The sequence below is a fragment of the Panicum hallii genome, chromosome 9 (assembly GCF_002211085.1).
Source record: "Panicum hallii strain FIL2 chromosome 9, PHallii_v3.1, whole genome shotgun sequence".
NCBI lineage: Eukaryota > Viridiplantae > Streptophyta > Magnoliopsida > Poales > Poaceae > Panicum > Panicum hallii.
Window position 1 is genome coordinate 37,578,470 of NC_038050.1, and position 20,972 is coordinate 37,599,441.

General features: G+C 49.0%; 1 protein-coding gene across 1 annotated transcript in view; it reads left to right on the forward strand.

The window, feature by feature from the left end:
• The first annotated feature begins 2,576 nt into the window (after positions 1 to 2,576).
• LOC112873031 overlaps positions 2,577 to 20,972 on the forward strand; it is a 31,432-nt gene continuing 13,036 nt past the window's right edge. The window contains exons 1-4 of the mRNA XM_025936064.1: positions 2,577 to 2,652; positions 8,747 to 8,845; positions 8,979 to 9,102; positions 9,269 to 9,364. Of these exons, the coding sequence (XP_025791849.1) occupies positions 2,577 to 2,652; positions 8,747 to 8,845; positions 8,979 to 9,102; positions 9,269 to 9,364 (395 nt within the window). The remainder of the gene's footprint in view (positions 2,653 to 8,746; positions 8,846 to 8,978; positions 9,103 to 9,268; positions 9,365 to 20,972) is intronic.

Sequence of the window (20,972 nt, forward strand, 5' to 3'; positions counted from 1 at the left end):
AATATAACTGAAACAAAAAAGAAATAAACGGAAAGGAAAAAGACCTTTAGTCCCGGTTACCAAAGGGATCCCTGCCTCGCCGCGGCTAGGAGCCTTTACCAATCGGGACTAAAGGGCTTCTTTAGTCCCTGTCGTCAGATCCGGGACTAAAGGCCCCGGGCCTTTAGTCCAGATTAGCGGTCTCGGTTGGGAAACTGGGACAACGGAGATTTTCCAACCGGTACTAGTAAGCCTTTCTGTACTAGTGTATGGGCAGAAACTAGCAATGGCCTCATACTTGGCCTTCCACCTCGAGCTTCTCTAAGATCGCCATCTTTACGACGCCGGGGAGTGAGCGAAGTCAGGCATCACCGGCGCGCCATTCGCTTCTCACGCGTAGAGGAACAGACCTCGGCAGATCCGGTTCGCGAGGAGCTTCCACATCTCCTCCCCAGCAGAGCCTGCCAGTGCCCTAAGGGGCGGGCCCAATTCAATTCAAGGGTATTCAGTTGAATACCCATTATTTTGAGCAAAATTTCTTACATATATAGTATATACCATGTGTATGTATTAAAAAACAAAAAATTTACACAATAACAAGCATGTCAGTCTCCTTCTCTCTTCCGGCCCAAAAAACTATAGTGTCTCCCCTCCCCTCCCCTCCCCTACACAACGGCCCATAATGGCCCATTTTTACACCAGGGTCTGCCAAAGAGCCGAGCCGGCTCCCAACCACTCCTTGACTCCAAACCCTATTCCCTAGCTCCCATCTCGCATCGTTGAGACTCCAAACACGAAGCAGAGAAGGAGCCGGCGGTTGCCGAGCGCTGCAGGGCTGGGGCCTGCAGTAGCTTGGCACCTTTGCGGTGTCCGGCTGCGGCCGCACGCAGGGCTGGGGCCTGCAGGAGCGTGGCACCTTCGCGGTGGCCGGCGGCGGCCGCGAGCAGCGTTGGGGCCTGCACGGGCACCACGCCTCCCTGGCGGCTGGCGGCTGGCGGCGGGCGCGCAGATCCTGCACAGGCGCCGTGGAGGCGGCGGCGGCCGAGCGCGCCAGCGCGTGTGCGCGCATGCGCAGGGCCTGCAGGGGCTCCGCGCCTCCACGGTAGCCAGCAGCAGCCCAGCGGCGAGCGCACCAGCGCATGACAGGGGCATCAGTTAGTGATTTGCTCTTCTTCCTCCGTTTTCAAGTTTGTCGTGGTTCCAAAATTTAATTATACTTCTTGGACTTGTATATCGGTGTAAAAATGTCAATTGCATAAGTTAGAAGAGAAAAAACTTGCTAGATAAAATTGGCAGTACTGATACATATTATACATTTAGTCAATTAGTTTTAAATTGATGCTACAATCAATTACACATGCCAAAAACTAGGATTTAGGATGTCAAAAAAAATTTGCTCTTCAAAATTTTGAATACCCATGTTTAAAATCCTAGGCCCGCCCCTTACCCTGAGCGCGTGAGCCGTCTCGTCGATGGCGCCGCCGGAGAGGATGGCCTAGAGGGCAGCACGGCCGAGCCGCTCGCGGCGCTCCATGTACCGGCCGCCGCTAGCCGTGCCCGTGACCACGTAGGCTCGCAACGCCATGTGGGCTCGGCCTCTCCGGTTCCGTCCCCACGGTCGGTAGAGCTGAAGCACGACGGCGGCCTCGTCCTGGTGGCGCGCCGCCGCCGGCGGCAGCACGGAGTAGCTGCGGGAGAGCGACCAGAGCTTCGCTGCCGATGCGCTGCTGGGATGGAAGCCCGCGTAGACGAAGGCGGCGTGGGCGACGATGCATAGTCGGTCGAAGAGGTCCTCGACGGCCCACCGGGCGTCGTCGGTGACCTTGTGGATGGGCGAGCACTTTGCCATTGCCCCGTGAACCCCTCTGGTATTGGATGTATCTCCATGTCAGTCGACTGAAAAATAGCATATCCGTAAAATCATCTTCACCACCATCGGGATATTCATCAAACGTCTGCAGCCGCACAATCGTTCTGTTTGCTTGTTGTTATCAGGCCCGCAGTGTAATGCACCACACCCGTTAAGGGTTGCACACTACCATATTCGGGCGTAATGGTGGTTCGTCGACCCGATAGCATTTTTGGGCTTGGTTAGGAGCTTATTAATAGGGCTGTTGCTGTTGCCGGCCTAAGTACTTGACATTGAGTCCACAAATTGCTTGTTAGTTTGTGTGTTTTTTTATCAACTATATGGTAAAAATAAAAAACATACAGGTAAAATTTATGGGCTGGAAAAAAAATTACATGCAAAATTTCTGGGTTTGTGTTTTCTTTTGGCTGCTAAAGTACCACAGAAAACCCAAAATAACAAAAATGAAATGTTACATGCAAAATTTTTGGGCTGATAACAAAGTTACAAGTAAAATTTTGTTACAGAAACCACAATCACTCAAATCCCTATACCTTTTATATAAATAAGTCTCAAATCTTATAAAGCTCTCATATTGCACAAAAATGACTCCTATACTTATAATGAGGTCCTCTAATCCATTCTTCCTGATGCTGCTGCTTACATGTGTTTTTACACAACAAAATTTGCTATCTGCCAAATAAAATAAAATAAAATCCAAGTATAAATGATGAAAAATTATCCAACAATGTGCCCACCTTCAAAAAATTCATTCTCCACATTCACATATGTCGATTCATCAAAGGCACTCAGGCTTAAGAGAGGTAAGAATTACAAAATGCACTATTGCAAAAACAAAAATCTGCCCCTACTGCCAGGCCATTTTTCAATATGCAAAAAACAACATTCTACTCCCACATCTACCAAGAACAAGACATCCACGTATAACGTGAAGAGAGGTTCAAAGATATGTACTCCCTCCATCCTAAAACAAGTCATTCTAGTATTCAAAATTTATCCTAGAAAATAAGTCATCTTACTCTATTTAGAAAGTGCATGTGCATGTAAGAATCAATTACTGCTAAATATGGGCAATACAAAAGGGCAAATATGGTCATTTTACGTTCTTGTTAATCTGTCATAGAATTTCTAGAGTGTCTTGTACTTTGGGACGAAGGGAGTAAGTAATTGTTGGTGTCTGATAGATGAAGCGAGAAATAGAGTAACATGAAACACATATACACTGGAAACGTAAATCACATCTAATTCAATAATAACTTTGAATATGTGAGAACCAAAAAGGAGAATTGATTCAAAATGATTTATTGATAGACAATACCAAAACCTTATGAAATAAAGGCGTCACGGAAAAATAGGATCTGAACACCTCCAGAGGAAAGAATCTTCCATGTGCCCGATGAAAGGACAAACAATATGAAGAAATGATGAATCTAGAACAGCAAAGTGCGATATCTCAAGTTAGTTTCAATTTTAAGAAGTGGGGTAACAAACAAGGTGCCATGAGAACCAAACCAACATTTGGCCTCAAACTAGTATCAAACACTCAATGCTCCTCTAATTGAGGCTAGGTGTTAATGATGCCGCTTTAAACTCAGAAGCACAAGTGCACAACTTGAGAAAAAAAACAGTATATCCTCTATACTATAGATATCCAGTCATGTTCCTTTCTACAAATAATAATATGGACAATCTCCAAGGGACAGCATTCCGATTAACCTCTTCTACAGATATCTGCTTAAAGAACCAGCATTCCGAAGTTGCATTTTACCTGTGTTAAGGGCAAACGGTAAGAACAAAATACAAAGCCCTGAAAGAGACACCTTATCCAACAACTACTACCATGAAAAAGTAATTGTTTCTATTCATCTGACTGTTCCAACAAGCTCATCCATTCTGCAACAAGTAAGCAGGGATAAGTAATTGTTTATAGCTTTCCTTTTCTACCAGCTAAAGTACAAACAAAAACGCCCAAAAATAACAAACAAATAAAAAAGTTACATATATTTTTTTGGCTGACAACAAAGTTACAAATAAAATTCTCCTGACCGAATGAGCCTATTTATCATATCAGCCTTGACTTTAGTTAACTATTTACCGTAGTTGCATAAATATACTTTACTCTTTAAAAGCTTAAATCCATGAAGTCAGAGCTAAACAAAAATACATGAGAAATTATAATGTTGAGTAACAACAAATATGATACATGAGAATAAAACACAGTACAACAACACGAAGCAACAAATATAAAGGTAGCTTCCAAGTAGCTAGGTTATTTTCGCATATAAAAAAAAGATAATCAGCTCAGCCTATTGAAAAATTCTTCAGCGTCTTTAAGTGATTGATCAGGTCAGCCAGGGTTGGAGCATAGTTAGGGCCATCAGGATAGCTGAGCTTCCCTAAATTAAATGTTGGCAGTGGAGCTCCGCAACTAGGGCCATCATGAAGTACATATTAATGACTTTGGCACTAAGTGCAAACCCATAAGAGCAACACAGAAAAGTCAAAAAGAAGCAAAAGTTTACTCAATAATACAAAAGAAATAAGACACAAGAAAGTACAATTTGCAATAATCTTGTTCCAAAAAATTACACAACTTCTACAATAGTAAATTAGTTGTCTGTGAGAGTAACTAAGCTCGTAACTAGTGACAGCTATTTTTTGCAAGGTATTATGGGGTCAATAACACAAAAAATGCACATTTACAGGACTCTTGTGATTCTATTTCTATGATTACTTAGTAATATAACTTATTTCAAAAAAACCTTAGTAATATAACAACACTTCATAAAAGTGATAAGAAATCCTGTAAAAATATGTCAAGTCCTTGTGTCAAAAAACAAATACATGAAATGCAAGTTTTAATAGGCCATTAGACTAAAAGAAAGCAGAAATGCAATTTTTAAAAAATATATGCCATAAAAAATATACAGATATGCCATGGCATAATTTTAGTACTAGTTTGTGATTTTGTATTTAAACTTGGCAAGTACATATTCGCTATCCAATAATAAAACTATAGTTCTACAATACTAACTTTTTTTTGAATTGTAACAGTGTAATATTCGTATATGCCTATAAATTTTTCTATGCCTGTAAATTTTTCTAAGGGGACGGTGAGCATCTGACACTTGGTAGTCCCTTCCAAATCAAGGACAGAGTGAAAAGCACCTCACAAAGACAAAAAAAGAAACAAAGGCACTGAATAATGGAGCATAAAAAATACAGGAAGCCAAAAATGATACGGGATATGGCGCACCGGAATAATCGAGAGGTTCATGCTTCCACCCCAATAAAATAAATCTATACTGACTTTGCAAACATGCTTAAGGGTGTCTTTGGTTGGGCTTTTGCACCTGCTTTTGCTTTTGTAAAAGCTAAAAGCCAACCAAAGAGCTTAAATGGCCCAGCTGCTTTTGCCTAAAAGTAGCTTTCACCCTAATACAAATGTAAAAGCATCTCCCCCTGCTTTATTGGCTTTTGGTGTAAAAAATTACTCACCTGCCACTGTTTATAGAAAAAGCGGTTCGTTCTATCCACCTCCCGTCCCCATCCGCTCTAGCGTCCCCATCCCTTCCCCCACCCCTCGCCTCCCGCTGCCTGCCCGGCCCCCGGCCGCCCCAACGCCGCCCGCCGCCGCCCCGCCCACCCGCCGCCACGCCGCCCCGTCTGGATCCGGCGTCGCGCCGCCCCGACGCCACCTGCCCTGGCCGCCCGCCCCGCGCCGCCCCGATGCCGCCCGCGCCGCGCCGCCTGGCCCGGCTGCTGCCACGACGCCGCGCCGCCTGACGCCGCCCGGCCCGGCTGCCGCCCCGACGCCTCCAAGCCGCCCGCTAGCTGAGGTCTGTATAATTTGCAAGAATATGGTAGATTCCATTAACCAATTTGCAAGATTAAGAGTTTAAATATAATATCATATTTGAACTGTTCGGATGAATAGTGGAATTAACAAACCGTGGACTGCTCGGAAGAATGGTGGAATGAACACCTTGCCGTAAGTGCAATAATCTAACTTTGATATTTTTCCACTAATATTTGATATATATTGTGCCTTGCTGATTTTATTTTTTATTTAATTTCAGAGGTACAACCATGTGGATGAAAAACTTAGAAAATTTAATATTTTTTTTCCAAAAGATACATTCACATGCGAAATAGTGAACATATTATGTTTGTACGAGTATTTTGGTTTATATACAGTCCCACCAACATTCAGAGACATTATAAGTATTTCACCCACAACACACAGTTTTCCACAGCTCACAGCTATTCTAACCAAAGGTCTTCTGCTTTTCCCACAACAGATTTTTCACAACAGCTTTTCCACAACCCACAGCTCACAGCAGCTTTTCCAAAAGCCACGCCCCAACCAAACACACCCTAACTTCTCTTTGTCGCTAGGAAACATGCATGTCAAGAAAAGTGGCGGGCATGGGAGTGAACAATGAAAAGACACATAGTTAAAAATGTATGTAAATTAAAGATTGACTTTTAAACACACAACACACTAATTAAGCAGATGGCCACCCACAGAAGAAAGAGAAACAGGGAGATCATACCATTGTTTCTACATACATCTGATGCATAGCAACAGTTCCGGTAAAACGAACATGCTCACTGAACAATGAAATCCTCACCCCCACGTCCACAGCCATCATGATTACCACTACTATGAACGCATTTGTAGCTAACATCTGCAGTTGACCTCAGCTACACGGGGACAACTGGAGAACTACAGGTCAGACAAGAATGAAGTGATAATACAAATTGAATCAAAATCCCCACTACATCAGGCAAGCACCTTTGATTAGGCTCCCCTAATCCAAATCTGCCTAGAAATGGAACCAAAACTACTCCAATGAAGACATATGCATCTCAAATCGATTGCCAATAGACATTCACTGGCAGAGGATCTAAAAACCTAATCACTGGCTACTCAAATATGAGTGCCCAGATCAAATCTAACACTGTTAGATTCAAATTTCACCAGAGAATTGTACCATCACAAAATGGAATCCACGGTCAACAACAAGGAAGAAATCAAGGGCGTTCCTACGGTGATGGCGGAGCCGATGTAGAGGACGCGCTGGCCTCGAATGAGCTCCTTTATCCTGTCCATTCGATGGTGTGCATCGTGTTCTTGCCAAAGGTGCTGCGCCAGTTCGCCACCTCGAGCACAAGGCGGATGGGCGGGAGCTCTCATCTAATCGCAGATTACGGCAGTGCCGATCACCTAGCACACCTGCCCAATGCCGGAGAGAGAGGCTGCTCGGAGGATGGAAGAGGAGCGGAGGAGGGAGGAGACTAGCCGGCGGGACACAATGACCAAAAAATCGCCGGAGAAATGGTCCAGACTTAGGGTTAGACATTGCGCTAGTTTGCGGCGTCTTCGCGAAAGAGGGGAGCGGAGTGTGGCCGACCCGGCGAGCTAAACGGGCGGCTGGAGTAAACAGTGGACCCGATGGCTAGTAACGGGCACATAAAGCACGCAAAAGCGGACCCGAACAAATAATTTACACGGAGGTCGATCCGCTCTGTCCATCGCGGATCTGACGCTCCAGCACGTCGATTGAGAGAAAAGCAATTCTTCAATCGATTGAATAGGAGTAAATCTCGTGTATATATGGATTATAAACATACGCCTCGAGATCTTCAACATACGATCGCTGAACTTTCTAAGATATGTTTTTAGAAAATCCTAAGTGTAGTATAGATTACTAATGCCGGCATTGGGGAGGTGGGGATCCTGACATCCTCGCTGGGTTGCAGCGTCTTGTTGGCACCGTGGGTTGGCCGTGGCCCCAGTGGTCTTTTCATGCTCACCATATCAGCATGGCGTAAACAATATGCACTTTTTGATCGAATGGCCGTTAGAGAAATTTAAAGATGGTGCAACTTAAAATATTATAATTTTTCATGGCAGCCTGCCTCTCACAAATATCTTTGCAAATAAAGTAAAATTCTGGCCTCCATGCCCTACCCTACCCACCTCTACATGGTGCCAGTGCTATTACTCATTGACATGATCCACACTTGGGATTTGTCTCTTCTTGCCCCTCTTTATCTTACTAGATAATATCTAATGGTTCTTCATCTGATATGACGGTCCACCACCATTCCTAGACTCTCCTATCAGTACATTCCCAAACCCTTCTTTTCTGTTGATTTTCATAGCTTTAGATGTGCTGCCATGTAAGTAAAAAAATAGCAGTAGAGTTAACAAGAAGAGAGATGAAAGGAGGGAGAAACAATTTCTCTTGCATTAAACGGTATCTGCGTAGGGAGTCTCTAGTTTTCTTCATATAAGTTTTTCAGGTATCACCGTCGGCGCCATCGGTCCCATATCCCCGATCCCCCAAACTGTCTGGACCTCATCATTGCCGGATGTAGTGTAGGAGGGCGGGAAGGGAAGGAGGGGTTGCCTACCGCCCTAGTGCACTAGCGCTCGATCAAACGGCCCTGCCGTGTTGTGGAATTGCTTCTCCAATGATATTTAACCACGATGCATTTTGATATTTAGGTCAATCCTCAGTGCTAGTATTATGGGAGTTTCATAAGCATTAAAGATCATAACATATCAGCATTTTGCTGATTTGGCGAGAAAGTTAGGACGGAAGAGAGAAGAGAAGTTTCGTCACCACAACACGCTCATAACCCAGTTACCTGACCGATGACATGGGGTGAAACTCTGCACTAAAACCTATCTTGGTTTCATCCGGGATCGGCTGCTTCTCGCTCCGCCACCATCCCAATCCTCCCCAGCTCGCTCGGCCCCCGCGCCTGGCTCCCGCGCTTGCTCCGCCCCCACGCCCCGCATCTGGCTCCCATGCTCACGCACACTTTTGGCCCCTGCTCCCGCCTCCATCCCGTGCCGCCTCCCCAAATACCTCCCGCTCCCAGTGTTCTGCTGCTTCGGCAACTCGGTGGCGTCCACCCGGTTCCTGCTGCAGGACGAGTTCAACATCCAGACGACGCAGTGTGACAACTGCACCATCGCGCGTGATTCCAGCCTCGATCCGCCAGCACCCTGCTAATTAGTTTGATGATAACCTGGATTGGTAATCGCAGCTGTGTTCCCCACACCACCGGTCGAGACTCGAGAGTAACAGTTATCTCTTCCTCATCTCTGCAGGCCTTCATGTTCTATCTGCAACAGAGCTCGCCTGCATCTGCTCCCTCGTCGCCTGCATCATCGGCAACAACGCGCTCTCAGACGTCGCGCACGTCATCTCCTGCATGTCTAACTTGGTCTATTGGCCGTAAGGCTCTCAATCTGCCAGATTTTCTAACTCTAGTCCATCTTGGCATCTCCAGATTGACACCGTCGTGCTGACCTTGTGCTATTCTCTCTCTATATGCAGGTAATTGCACATTCAATTTCATGTCAGTACAGTTATGTCATTCCCTCACACTTAAAAGGAGTCTTTTATGGCATTGCAAATTTGCAATTCATCTTCAGACGCAGCACAAGGTGGAGATGGACAAGAGGGACGCGCGGCACGTTGAACACCATGTCTGGTACCTCCGATGCAGCAGATGTCACGCTGGTAAAGGTGAGAGTGACATGTCGCGCATCCATCAGCCGGTACAGCCTCAAGTCAGATACGGATATACGTACGTAGGTAGCCATCCTTATGTAGGCTACGAACCAATCATCTAGTTAGAACGAGGATTAATTTTCAGGAGAAGAAATAGCGTGAGAATATACTAGCTACATGCATATGGATGTCTTCTGTTTGTCTGGGTGAATTTCGTGTTTTAAGCAAGTTTTGAGTTGTGATTTTTGAACATCTAATACTTTGTTTTACAAAGTGTTACATAGTTCACATGGCACATTTGATCCCAACACTAATCAACAATTAAATTTGCAGCTTGTGTATAAAATTGTGCAATAAAACTGTGCACTAAGGGAGGTGGTTTCATTCCGATATCAAACTGTTGTAGCTCTCTTGGTAACTGCGCACTAAGATTGGCCTTATAAGATCAAGTGCATATTTTTTCTCAAAGTGTTAGACGGACTAAGATTTAAATTGCCTTATTAATTAATTAAGTCAAACATTTTGTATTACAATTTCCAATTTCCAACAAAAGGAGGAGTACAACGTACTTATCCCAGGAAAAGCAAGTCATGTTTTCGGCTTTCCTGCCGTTCTTCCATACCGATCCCCTGTTCGCTCACAGCTAGCTAACCCTAGCAACCGGTGCTTCAATCCTCCCATCGCAAAGCACAGATATAGAGACCCCCGTGTCACCCCTCCCAGGCAACTCGGGGGCAACCTCCCAGGCAACTCGGGGGCAACCCAGACACCGCCGCCGGCCCCTCCCCCACCGGACCTCATTGGCCATTGCCCTCGCCGCCGGGGGGCGGGCGGTGGCGGTGGCCCCGCCCTTCATCCCCTTCCCTCCTCTCTCCCTGCTCCTCTCGACCCCTTCCTCAGCCTTAACACCTGGTGACCACGGTCGCATCTCCCTGCTGGAGTGCTGACGCAGGCCACTAGGAGCCGGATCCGCACCTCCCATGCCCGGACCTACCTTATCCACCACTGAATCTACGTGCTGGCCTCGTCTTCGCTCCTTCCTGCCGCCGCGATGGATGTGTTGCTCCCTGTGCTGCCATGACCGGTGGCCGTCGTCCGTAGCCAGGCGCTGTCCTCGCGTTCCCGGGCTGACCAACCGCTGCCAACCCGGCGGGTCACCACCCGGCCGCACCCCGCTATGGCCTTGGCGACGCTCCCCGCCCCCCTTGGCCGAGGCCCCGGTAGGCATCGCCAGGCCTCGTGCCGCGCCGTCGGTCCATGCCGTCAGCCCACCTGGCTGGCTGTAACACCCTAAGGTAATTTCCTTAAATTTTAATGAATTCATTTGGGCTTAAATAAAATTTCTAGAGTTTTCCTTGGTTTATCTTGCATTTAAAGTAATTTTATAACACAAGAAAATAAAATTTATTATAGGATCAACTTGCTTGTGCATTCATGCTGCAGCATTGTTTTAATTGTGTTGGGTTTATAGGTTTGAAATTAAATTGTATTTTGAATTCAATTAGATTTGTTTGAATTAGTTGAGTATAGAAAAGCAGAAGGAAAAGAAAAAGGAAAGGAGAAAAGGAAAAGAGCCCAGCCCAGTCAGCCCAAACCTCTCTCCTCTCCCTCACCCGCGGCCCTCTTCTTCCTTCCCTCTCTTTCCCCGGCCCAAATCCTCCCCGAGGCCCAGCACTTCTCCCTCTCTCTTCTCCCCCGCGTGGGCCGCGCCGGCCCATTCCCTTCCCAGCCTGAGCCGCGCCCTCCCTCTCCCCTTTCTCTCTGGCAGCCGGGGCCCGCACGTCAGCTTCTTTCCCCCGCTCTCCCCTTCTCCTTCCCCTCCTCTGTTTCCTCCTCCGCCGGCCGGCTGCTCGGCCACTGCCCGTGGCCCCGCTCCGCCGCACCCGGGGCTCCCTTCCCTGCGCTCGCAAGGCCCCACTAGCCAGCAACCGAGCCCCTCTTCCTTCTAGAAGCCGCCCGCGCTCGGATCGAGTCAAGCCGCAACGCATCCGCGGGAGGCGCGGGGGCCGTTGCGCGAACGACCCGCACGCCGAGGCCACCCCACCTTTTCTTAGCCCGGCCGCTCTCTCGCGCTCCCCCTCAGTCGCCACTACCCTCCCCAGCTTCCCCCGTGCCCTTGCGCTGCCGTGCCGCCGTTCGACCGAGGACAGCACCGCCGTCGACCGAGCCCCGCGTCGTCGCAATTTCACCCCGGCGCCGCCAATCCTCCACCGCTGGCCGTCATCGCAGCTTCCAGGCATGGTAAGGAACGCGCCGCACCTCTTTCCCCTCCCTCTCTCCCTCTGCACGAGCGCGTCCCCCTTGCCGCCGTGAACCCGAGCCGCCCCCGCCGTGGGGAGCACAGCACCGAGCCCTAATTCGCCTCCTTGAGCGCTTAGATGAGTTCCCCACGTCGTGTTCTACCTCCAGGGCTTGACCTCGTCCTGGATGGAGGCCGGACGGCCAAGATAGGCCAGCTCCGGCGAAGCGCCGCCGCGGGAGCCGAGCTCCGGCGACCCCCGCCGCCACCCGAGCGCCCAAACCTTTCCAGCCGTCCGATCCGCAGCCAGTGTCCGGGATTAGATCGCGGTTGGGTTAGATCTGAGCCACGGGATCTGGATCCAACGGACGGAATCCACGCGTACCGGTTCGCCCTGGGTTTTAAATCTGGGCCGTCCATCTCCGATCCAGCGGGAGGTATTAGATCCGAGCTAAGGGAGAGTCTGGAGCGTCGGATCGAGATCCGACGGCCGATACGCGTAGATACCGTTTCGCTGTTAGAATCTAATCTGGGCCATAGACGTTAGATCCGAGGGCCCAGATTGAGAGGTACTGTTTCAGCTCAACCCTTCTGCTAAAGAGTCCCTGCCCTTTTGAAGAATTAACCCGCAGTCCACCTATAGTTCAAAAATAATTGTAGAAAGGTCCTTTTCTTCCCTTTTGATCCCCTGAGCTTTCAGGTTTTAGTGCCCGCCGTCCAAGCTCTGTGATTTTGCAGGATAGACCCCAGATCTACCCTTTATTTATGTTCAGAGCCCTGGTTTTTGCCCAGAACCCCCCTGTAGCTCTGTTTTTCTTACAGTTTAGTTCCTGGACTTTGTTTTAGCCCTAGATTTCGCGTCTTAGCTCCATTTTAGGTGATTCTTGCGCCCACGCGATCGTTGTAACGCGTAGAATGGTTCTAGGCCAGTTTTGTGTGCTGTTCTATTGTATTGGTGTACTGTTTTCTTATAGTTTGCTATTGTTTGTGCATGTGTGTATGTGTGGGCCATGCTTGGTGATCGTGAATAGACGCTGAGCCTTTGGACGAGTACCAGGAGCCACCATCTTCTGAAGCTTTTGAGCAGCAGCAGGACAACTCTGAGGAAGACAAGTATAATATGAACATCCTATCACTTTTAAATACAATTTCATACTGCATTTTTAATACTATATGCCTATAAGAATTTCCTAGCCACTTTTATCCTGTATATTATACCTTGGGTTGCATTTTGGGTTAGTTGTGCTAGGTGCTGCGCTCTCACATATTATGGTCCTTTTTAATTAAATTTAATTAATGGTTATATGCAACTTAACTCTGAGAATGGCCCTCTGTGCTGTGTGCTTGAGCAGCTCACGTCTCCTTAAAAGATGTTTTGTTAGAAACATGGTTTAGGGGGCCAGCACGGTGCTTAGTGCTTGGTTGGCCACTCTCCATAAGGACCGGTTCATAGAGCGACAACCTGGGACAATCGCGCAACCACAAGACTGGAATGGGACGGTCTTGACTTACTAATTAGGTCATTTTGGTTCGGGAGTAACTTACCTGCGTGGGCAAGAGGGGTGGTAGGCTTCAATGGTCCCTGCTCCTCCGGCTTGGTCTGTGCTGTGTGCTTGTACCCCCGGAGGTGGGCCCCATCGTCGCTGATCCAGAATCCTTAGCGGTTACACCTTACCAACGTGATCCTTTGTAACGGTCTCGTAGTGTGCTTGCTAGCCATCACACCTAAGGAAGTGTGATGAACAACTAGCGTAGCTCACGATTTGTGGGTAAAGTTGTGCAACCTCTCGAGAGAGTAAAACTGATATATCAGCTGTGCTCACAGTCATGAGCGGCCCAGATCCTCCTTTTGATTAGTGGGGTTATCAACCTTTGATTAGGGAGATTCCCCGGGTGGTTTCGGTTTGGATGGTTCTCAGTAGTTCTTAATTAATATTGATTAATTTATTATGCAATCGGGTTTATGGTAATCCATCCACTCATAGTAAATAGCTTTAATAAAATTCTGCCAAGACTAAAAGCTAATGCAGTCGAGTCAGCCAACCTTAGAGCCTCATAGTTGGTGTTATACTTGTTGAGTACGAGTTTGTACTCACCCTTGCCTCTCTACTCTTCTGTTCTCCTGGATATCTTTGGCTGCTGCTCAGTGCCCGGCAACCTGGAGGATTACGTCAGCGGCTTCGATGACTTCTAGGCGTTTGTCTCCCAGTCGATGTCCCAGTGGCGCCCAGCTCTACATGTATCTCTTTTACGCTTCCGCAACTCTTGAACCGATTCTTGATTCGGTTGTAATAAAATAATTCATTTACGATTTATAGTATTGTTATTCGTGGTATGTGTTATGATATCTTGATGATTCTGTTGTATATATGCGTTACTTGATCCTGGCGCATATATGATTGCTCAATGTATGTCCTTTATAAATCGGGTGTGACAGGATTGGTATCAGAGCCATATCGACTGTAGGACGAAGCCTAGATAGAATTGGACGAGTTTAGGACTTCTTTTCTCTTGCCTTGCTTCCGTAAATCTTCAAACACCATTTCCTACTTCTATTCCTTGAGTCTTAAGTCCTTGATTTGCTATCTCTTCTGTCTCTTCTGAGAAATAGCTTGAGTTTTCCGTAGACGTTGGTCTGAGTGTCTAACCCTGTAAGCTATAAGTTTAAGCTATCCCAACGAAAATACGCTAGAACGAGTGTGTTAGTCGAGTGGTGTGATAAACTCGACCAAGTTGTGAATATTGAATGTTTGTTATTGTGCAAATGTTTGATTTGGATTTTTGGTTGATTGCATAGTCTAGTAGTTAAACTTGCTCATGCAAATCGACCCTAACACAACTTGAACTGAATAATAAAATTGAGTTAGATCGTGGGGGTTAAAACCGTACATTCTTTACTCCCTATTCTATCCTGTCAGAGTTCCTTTCCAGAATCATACAATATCTATCTCTTATAAATTTCGTTCTGCTACAAACAAATGGTGAACACTAGGCGCACCGGTTCCGGTTCTGACCAGCAGGAGCAGAACAATCAGGGTACTAGTCAGCCGCTGCCGCTGCCGCCACCACTGACCCCGGAGCAGTTCTTCCAGCTCCATGATGCAGATGATGGCGACCCTGAACAACACCGTTCAGGCTCTGCAGCAGATCCATACCCAGCCACCGCCTCCACAGCCGCCTCAGCCCCGTGATCGGCGTGCGGATTTCCTGAGAGGTCATCCTCCGACCTTCTCTCATGCCACGGACCCACTCCAGGCAGACGACTGGCTTCGTTCGGTGGAGCGCCAGTTGGTTGTTGTGCAGTGCGACGACTGGGAGAGGGTTCTATACGCAGCAGGGCAGCTGCGAGGCTCCGCTCTTGATTGGTGGGAGTCCTACCCGGCTCAGGACCGCGACTCTCTCACCTGGGTCCAGTTCCGTGAGCGCTTCAGAAGCCACCATATTCCTGAGGGGATTATGAAAATGAAGCAGAAGGAGTTCCGTGCCCTTAAGCAGGGAACGATGACGGTGATGGAGTACCGTGACCATTTCCTTCAGCTGGCCCGTTATGCCCCTGCTGACGTTGCCCGTGATAGCGACAAGCAGGAGTATTTCAAGGAGGGACTGGATGATCACATCCAGTATGCGCTGCTGAACCACTGCTTCGACAACTTCAACCAACGGGTTGATGCTGCCCTCAACACCGAGCGTAAGCGCCAGGAGATTGAGGATAAGAAGAGGAAGATGGCTCCATCCTCGTCGGGCAGCAACACTCGTCCCCGATATCAGCATCCACAGCAGCAGCAGCAGCAGAGGCCGCCCCAGTAGTACCAGCAGCGGCAGCAGTTTCCTCCTCGTCCCCAGCAGCAGGCAGGACAGGGTCAGAGGCTTCCAGCGCCTCTGGCTCCACCAGCTCCGAGGCAGGAAGTGCCCACTCCTCCTCCTGGGCAGCAGGCCGCTGCACTTCCTCGAGTGTGCTTCCACTGTGGCGAGCCGGGGCACTACGCCAACGTCTATCCTCGGAAGGCGCAGGCAGAACAGCAGGGGCGTGCAGCACCGCCCAAGGCCCCAGCTCAGGGCAGGGTGAACCACGTGACGGCCGAGTCAGCGGCCGAGGCTCCTAACGTGGTTATTGGTACGTTTATGGTCAACACCCATCCTGCTACAGTGCTTTTTGATACTGGTGCTACGCATTCTTTCATCACTCAGTCTTTTGTTGAGCATCATGGTATTCCTACTAGCACATTAAAGAGGTGCATGTTAGTATCTTCACCGGGAGGACAGTTGAGGTCGCATGTCTTCTGTCCGAGAGTCAGTGTGGCCATAAGGGGGGTAGATTTCAGTGCGAATCTGATGGTGCTAGACTCCAAGGGCATTGATGTGATCCTCGGGATGGAGACTCTTGCTAAGTGGGGAGTCCGGATAGATTGTGCTCAGAGGACTGTTCTTCTGTCAGCACCGGATGGTCAGGAGGTTACTGTTGGTGCCACAGAGCCTTCTGGATTTCTTTATCAGATGGAGGCTAGACCCACGGATGGTATTCGCGTGGTGTCTGAATTCCCGGATGTCTTCCCGGATGAATTGCCAGGTATGCCGCCTGATCGCGACATTGAGTTTTCTATTGATCTCTTGCCTGGCACAGCTCCTATTGCTAAGCGGCCCTATCGTATGGCTCCCGTCGAGCATGAGGAAGTTAAGAAGACTGTCGACGAGTTGCTAGCCAAGGGTTATATCCGTCGTAGTTTCTCTCCTTGGGCTTTTCCTGTATTGCTTGTAGAGAAGAAGGATGGCGCGAAGAGGATGTGTGTCGATTATCGGGATCTGAATGCAGTCACCATCAAGAACAAGCATCCATTGCCTCGCATCGAGGATCTTTTTGATCAGCTTCAGGGTGCTTGTGTGTTCTCGAAGATTGATCTACGTTCGGGTTATCATTAGCTGAAGATTCGTTCCGAGGATATCCTGAAGACGGCCTTCACCTGCAAGTATGGGCTATACGAGTATACGGTCATGTCCTTTGGCTTGACCAATGCTCCGGCTTTCTTCATGCATCTGATGAACAAGGTTTTCATGGATTATCTGGACACCTTTGTGGTGATATTCATTGATGATATCCTGATATATTCCAAGTTAGAAGCAGAGCATGAGGAGCATTTGAGGATTGTGTTGCAGAGGCTCAGAGAGCACAAGTTGTACGCCAAGCTCAGCAAGTGCGAGTTCTGGATTGACGAGGTTCCATTCCTCGGTCATGTTATCTCCAAGGGAGGTATTGCTGTGGATCCCGGGAAGGTAAGGGATGTGCTTAACTGGGTGGTACCGCAGACAGTGAAGGAAGTCCGCTCTTTTCTGGGCTTAGCAGGATATTATCGGAGGTTCATCGAGAATTTCTCCAAGATTGCGAAGCCTTTGACTTCCTTGCTAGAGAAGGGTGTGGATTTCTCTTGGACTAATGAGCGTCATAAGGCCTTCGAGGAGCTGAAGAAGAGGTTAACTACGGCGTCAGTCCTTACTCTGCCAGACCAAATCAAGAAGTGCACTGTGTATTGTGATGCTTCGAGGGAGGGTCTTGGTTGCGTCCTGATGCAGGAAGGCAGAGTGATAGCTTATGCCTCACGGCAGTTGCGCCGGCATGAGCTGAATTATCCCACTCATGATCTGGAGTTGGCCGCGGTTGTGCATGCTCTGAAGATATGGAGGCATTACTTGTTTGGGCAAAGGTGTGATATTTACACCAATCACAAGAGCCTCAAGTACATTTTCACGCAGACTGAGCTGAACATGCGGCAGAGAAGATGGCTAGAATTGGTCAAGGATTATGACCTGGAGATTCACTATCATCCGGGTAAGGCTAATGTGGTGGCAGATGCTCTGAGCAGGAAGAGCTATGTTAACATGGCCGTGGCTTTTCAGATGCCTCAGGAGTTATGCGAGGAGTTTGAGCAGTTGAGTCTGGGTTTCTTGCATCACACCTCGAGTGCATCATTCAAGGCAGAACCCACATTAGAGGCGGAGATCAGGCAGCATCAGAAAGATGATAAGAAGCTGCAGGAGATCTGTGAACTGCTCAAGATTGGCAAGGCACCTCATTTTAGAGAGGATGATCAGGGTACCTTGTGGTACAAGGGCCGGATATGTGTGCCGGATGTAGCAGATCTCAGGAAGCTGATCTTGAGTGAAGCTCATGACACAGCGTATTCTATTCATCCAGGGAGCACGAAGATGTATTATGATCTCAAGGAACGATTTTGGTGGTATGGAATGAAGCGCTCCGTTGCGGAGTACGTGGCTATCTGCGACACTTGTCAGCGTGTCAAGGCAGAGCATTAGAGGCCAGCAGGTCTATTGCAGCCATTGAAGATTCCAGAGTGGAAATGGGAGGAGATCAATATGGACTTCATTGTTGGATTGCCTCGCACTTAGAAAGGGTACAACTCCATATGGGTAGTAGTGGATCGGTTGACGAAGGTTGCCCACTTCATTCCGGTAAACACTACTTACTCCGGCGCTAGACTCGCAGAGTTGTACATCTCCAGGATCGTCTGTCTGCATGGTGTTCCGAAGAAGATCATATGTGACCGAGGATCTCAGTTCACTTCACGGTTCTGGGAGCAGTTGCATGACTCGTTGGATACGAAGCTACGCTTCAGTACTGCTTATCATCCTCAGACAGATGGGCAGACAGAGAGAACCAACCAAGTGTTGGAGGATATGCTTCGAGCCTGTGCTATTCAGTATGGCACCAGCTGGGATAAATGCCTGCCGTATGCGGAGTTCTTGTATAACAATAGTTATCAAGCCAGTCTGAAGAAATCCCCTTTCGAGGCTCTGTATGGTCGGAAGTGCAGGACTCCGCTGTATTGGGATCAGAATGGCGAGAGGCAGGTATTTGGTCCGGATATTGTTGAGGAGGCAGAACAACTGGTACAACAGGTGCGAGAGAACCTGAGGGTCGCACAGACTCGCCAGAAGAGCTACGCGGATGTTCGTCGCCGAGAATTGACCTTCGCAGTGGGTGATCATGTGTATCTGAAGGTCTCGCCGATGAGAGGAATCCGCAGGTTTAATGTGAAAGGGAAGCTAGCCCCTCGATACATTGGTCCGTTCAAGGTGTTGGAACGAAAGGGTGAGGTGGCATATCGTTTGGAGTTGCCTCCCAACCTCTCGGGAGTGCATGATGTGTTCCACGTGTCTCAGCTGAAGAAGTGCTTGAGGGTGCCAGAAGAGCAAGCACCTATAGAAGGGTTAGATGTGCAGGAGGATCTGACCTAAATCGAGCATCCGGTGAAGATTCTGGAGACGTCTGAGAGAGTTACCAGAAACAAGAAGATCAAGATGTGCCGTGTTCAGTGGAGTCATCACACAGAGGATGAAGCTACTTGGGAGCGAGAAGACGAGTTGAGAAAGACATATCCCGATCTCTTTGCTAGCTAGCCTACTCGAATCTCGGGACGAGATTCCTGTAAGGGGGGTAGGTTTGTAATACCCTAAGGTAATTTCCTTAAATTTTAATGAATTCATTTGGGCTTAAATAAAATTTCTAGAGTTTTCCTTGGTTTATCTTGCATTTAAAGTAATTTTATAACACAAGGAAATAAAATTTATTATAGGATCAACTTGCTTGTGCATTCATGCTGCATCATTGTTTTAATTGTGTTGGGTTTATAGGTTTGAATTCAAATTGTATTTTGAATTCAATTAGATTTGTTTGAATTAGTTGAGTATAGAAAAGCAGAAGGAAAAGAAAAAGGAAAGGAGAAAAGGAAAAGAGCCCAGCCTAGTCAGCCCAAACCTCTCTCCTCTCCCTCACCCGCGGCCCTCTTCTTCCTTCCCTCTCTTTCCCCGGCCCAAATCCTCCCCGAGGCCCAGCACTTCTCCCTCTCTCTTCTCCCCCGCGTGGGCCGCGCCGGCCCATTCCCTTCCCAGCCTGAGCCGCGCCCTCCCTCTCCCCTTTCTCTCTGGCAGCCGGGGCCCGCACGTCAGCTTCTTTCCCCCGCTCTCCCCTTCTCCTTCCCCTCCTCTGTTTCCTCCTCTGCCGGCCGGCTGCTCGGCCACTGCCCGTGGCCCCGCTCCGCCGCACCCGGGGCTCCCTTCCCTGCGCTCGCAAGGCCCCACTGGCCAGCAACCGAGCCCCTCTTCCTTCTAGAAGCCGCCCGCGCTCAGATCGAGTCAAGCCGCAACGCATCCGCGGGAGGCGCGGGGGCCATTGCGCGAATGACCCGCACGCCGAGGCCGCCCCACCTTTTCTTAGCCCGGCCGCTCTCTCGCGCTCCCCCTCAGCCGCCACTGCCCTCCCCAGCTTCCCCCGTGCCCTTGCGCCGCCGTGCCGCCGCTCGACCGAGGACAGCACCGCCGTCGACCGAGCCCCGCGCCATCGCAATTTCACCCCGGCGCCGCCAATCCTCCACCGCTGGCCGTCGTTGCAGCTTCCAGGTGTAGTAAGGAACGCGCCGCACCTCTTTCCCCTCCCTCTCTCCCTTTGCACGAGCGCGTCCCCCTTGCCGCCGTGAACCCGAGCTGCCCCCGCCGTGGGGAGCACAGCACCGAGCCCTAATTCGCCTCCTTGAGCGCTTAGATGAGTTCCCCACGTCGTGTTCTACCTCCAGGGCTTGACCTCGTCCTGGATGGAGGCCGGACGGCCAAGATAGGCCAGCTCCGGCGAAGCGCTGTCGCGGGAGCCGAGCTCCGGCGACCCCCGCCGCCACCCGAGCGCCCAAACCTTTCCAGCCGTCCGATCCGCAGCCAGTGTCCGGGATAAGATCGCGGTTGGGTTAGATCTGAGCCACGGGATCTGGATCCAACGGACGGAATCCACGCGTACCGGTTCGCCCTGGGTTTTAAATCTGGGCCGTCCATCTTCGATCCAGCGGGAGGTATTAGATCCGAGCTAAGGGAGAGTTTGGAGCGTCGGATCGAGATCCGACGGCCGATACGCGTAGATACCGTTTCGCTGTTAGAATCTAATCTGGGTCGTAGACGTTAGATCCGAGGGCCCAGATTGAGAGGTACCATTTCAGCTCAACCCTTGTGCTAAAGAGTCCCTGCCCTTTTGAAGAATTAACCTGCAGTCCACCTATAGTTCAAAAATAATTGCAGATAGGTCCTTTTCTTCCCTTTTGACCCCCTGAGCTTTCAGGTTTTAGTGCCCGCCGTCCAAGCTCTGTGATTTTGCAGGATAGACCCCAGATCTACCCTTTATTTATGTTCAGACCCCTGGTTTTTGCCCAGAACCCCCCTGTAGCTCTGTTTTTCTTACAGTTTAGTTCCTGGACTTTGTTTTAGCCCTAGATTTCGCGTCTTAGCTCCATTTTAGTTGATTCTTGCGCCCACGCGATCGTTGTAACGCGTAGAATAGTTCTAGGCCAGTTTTGTG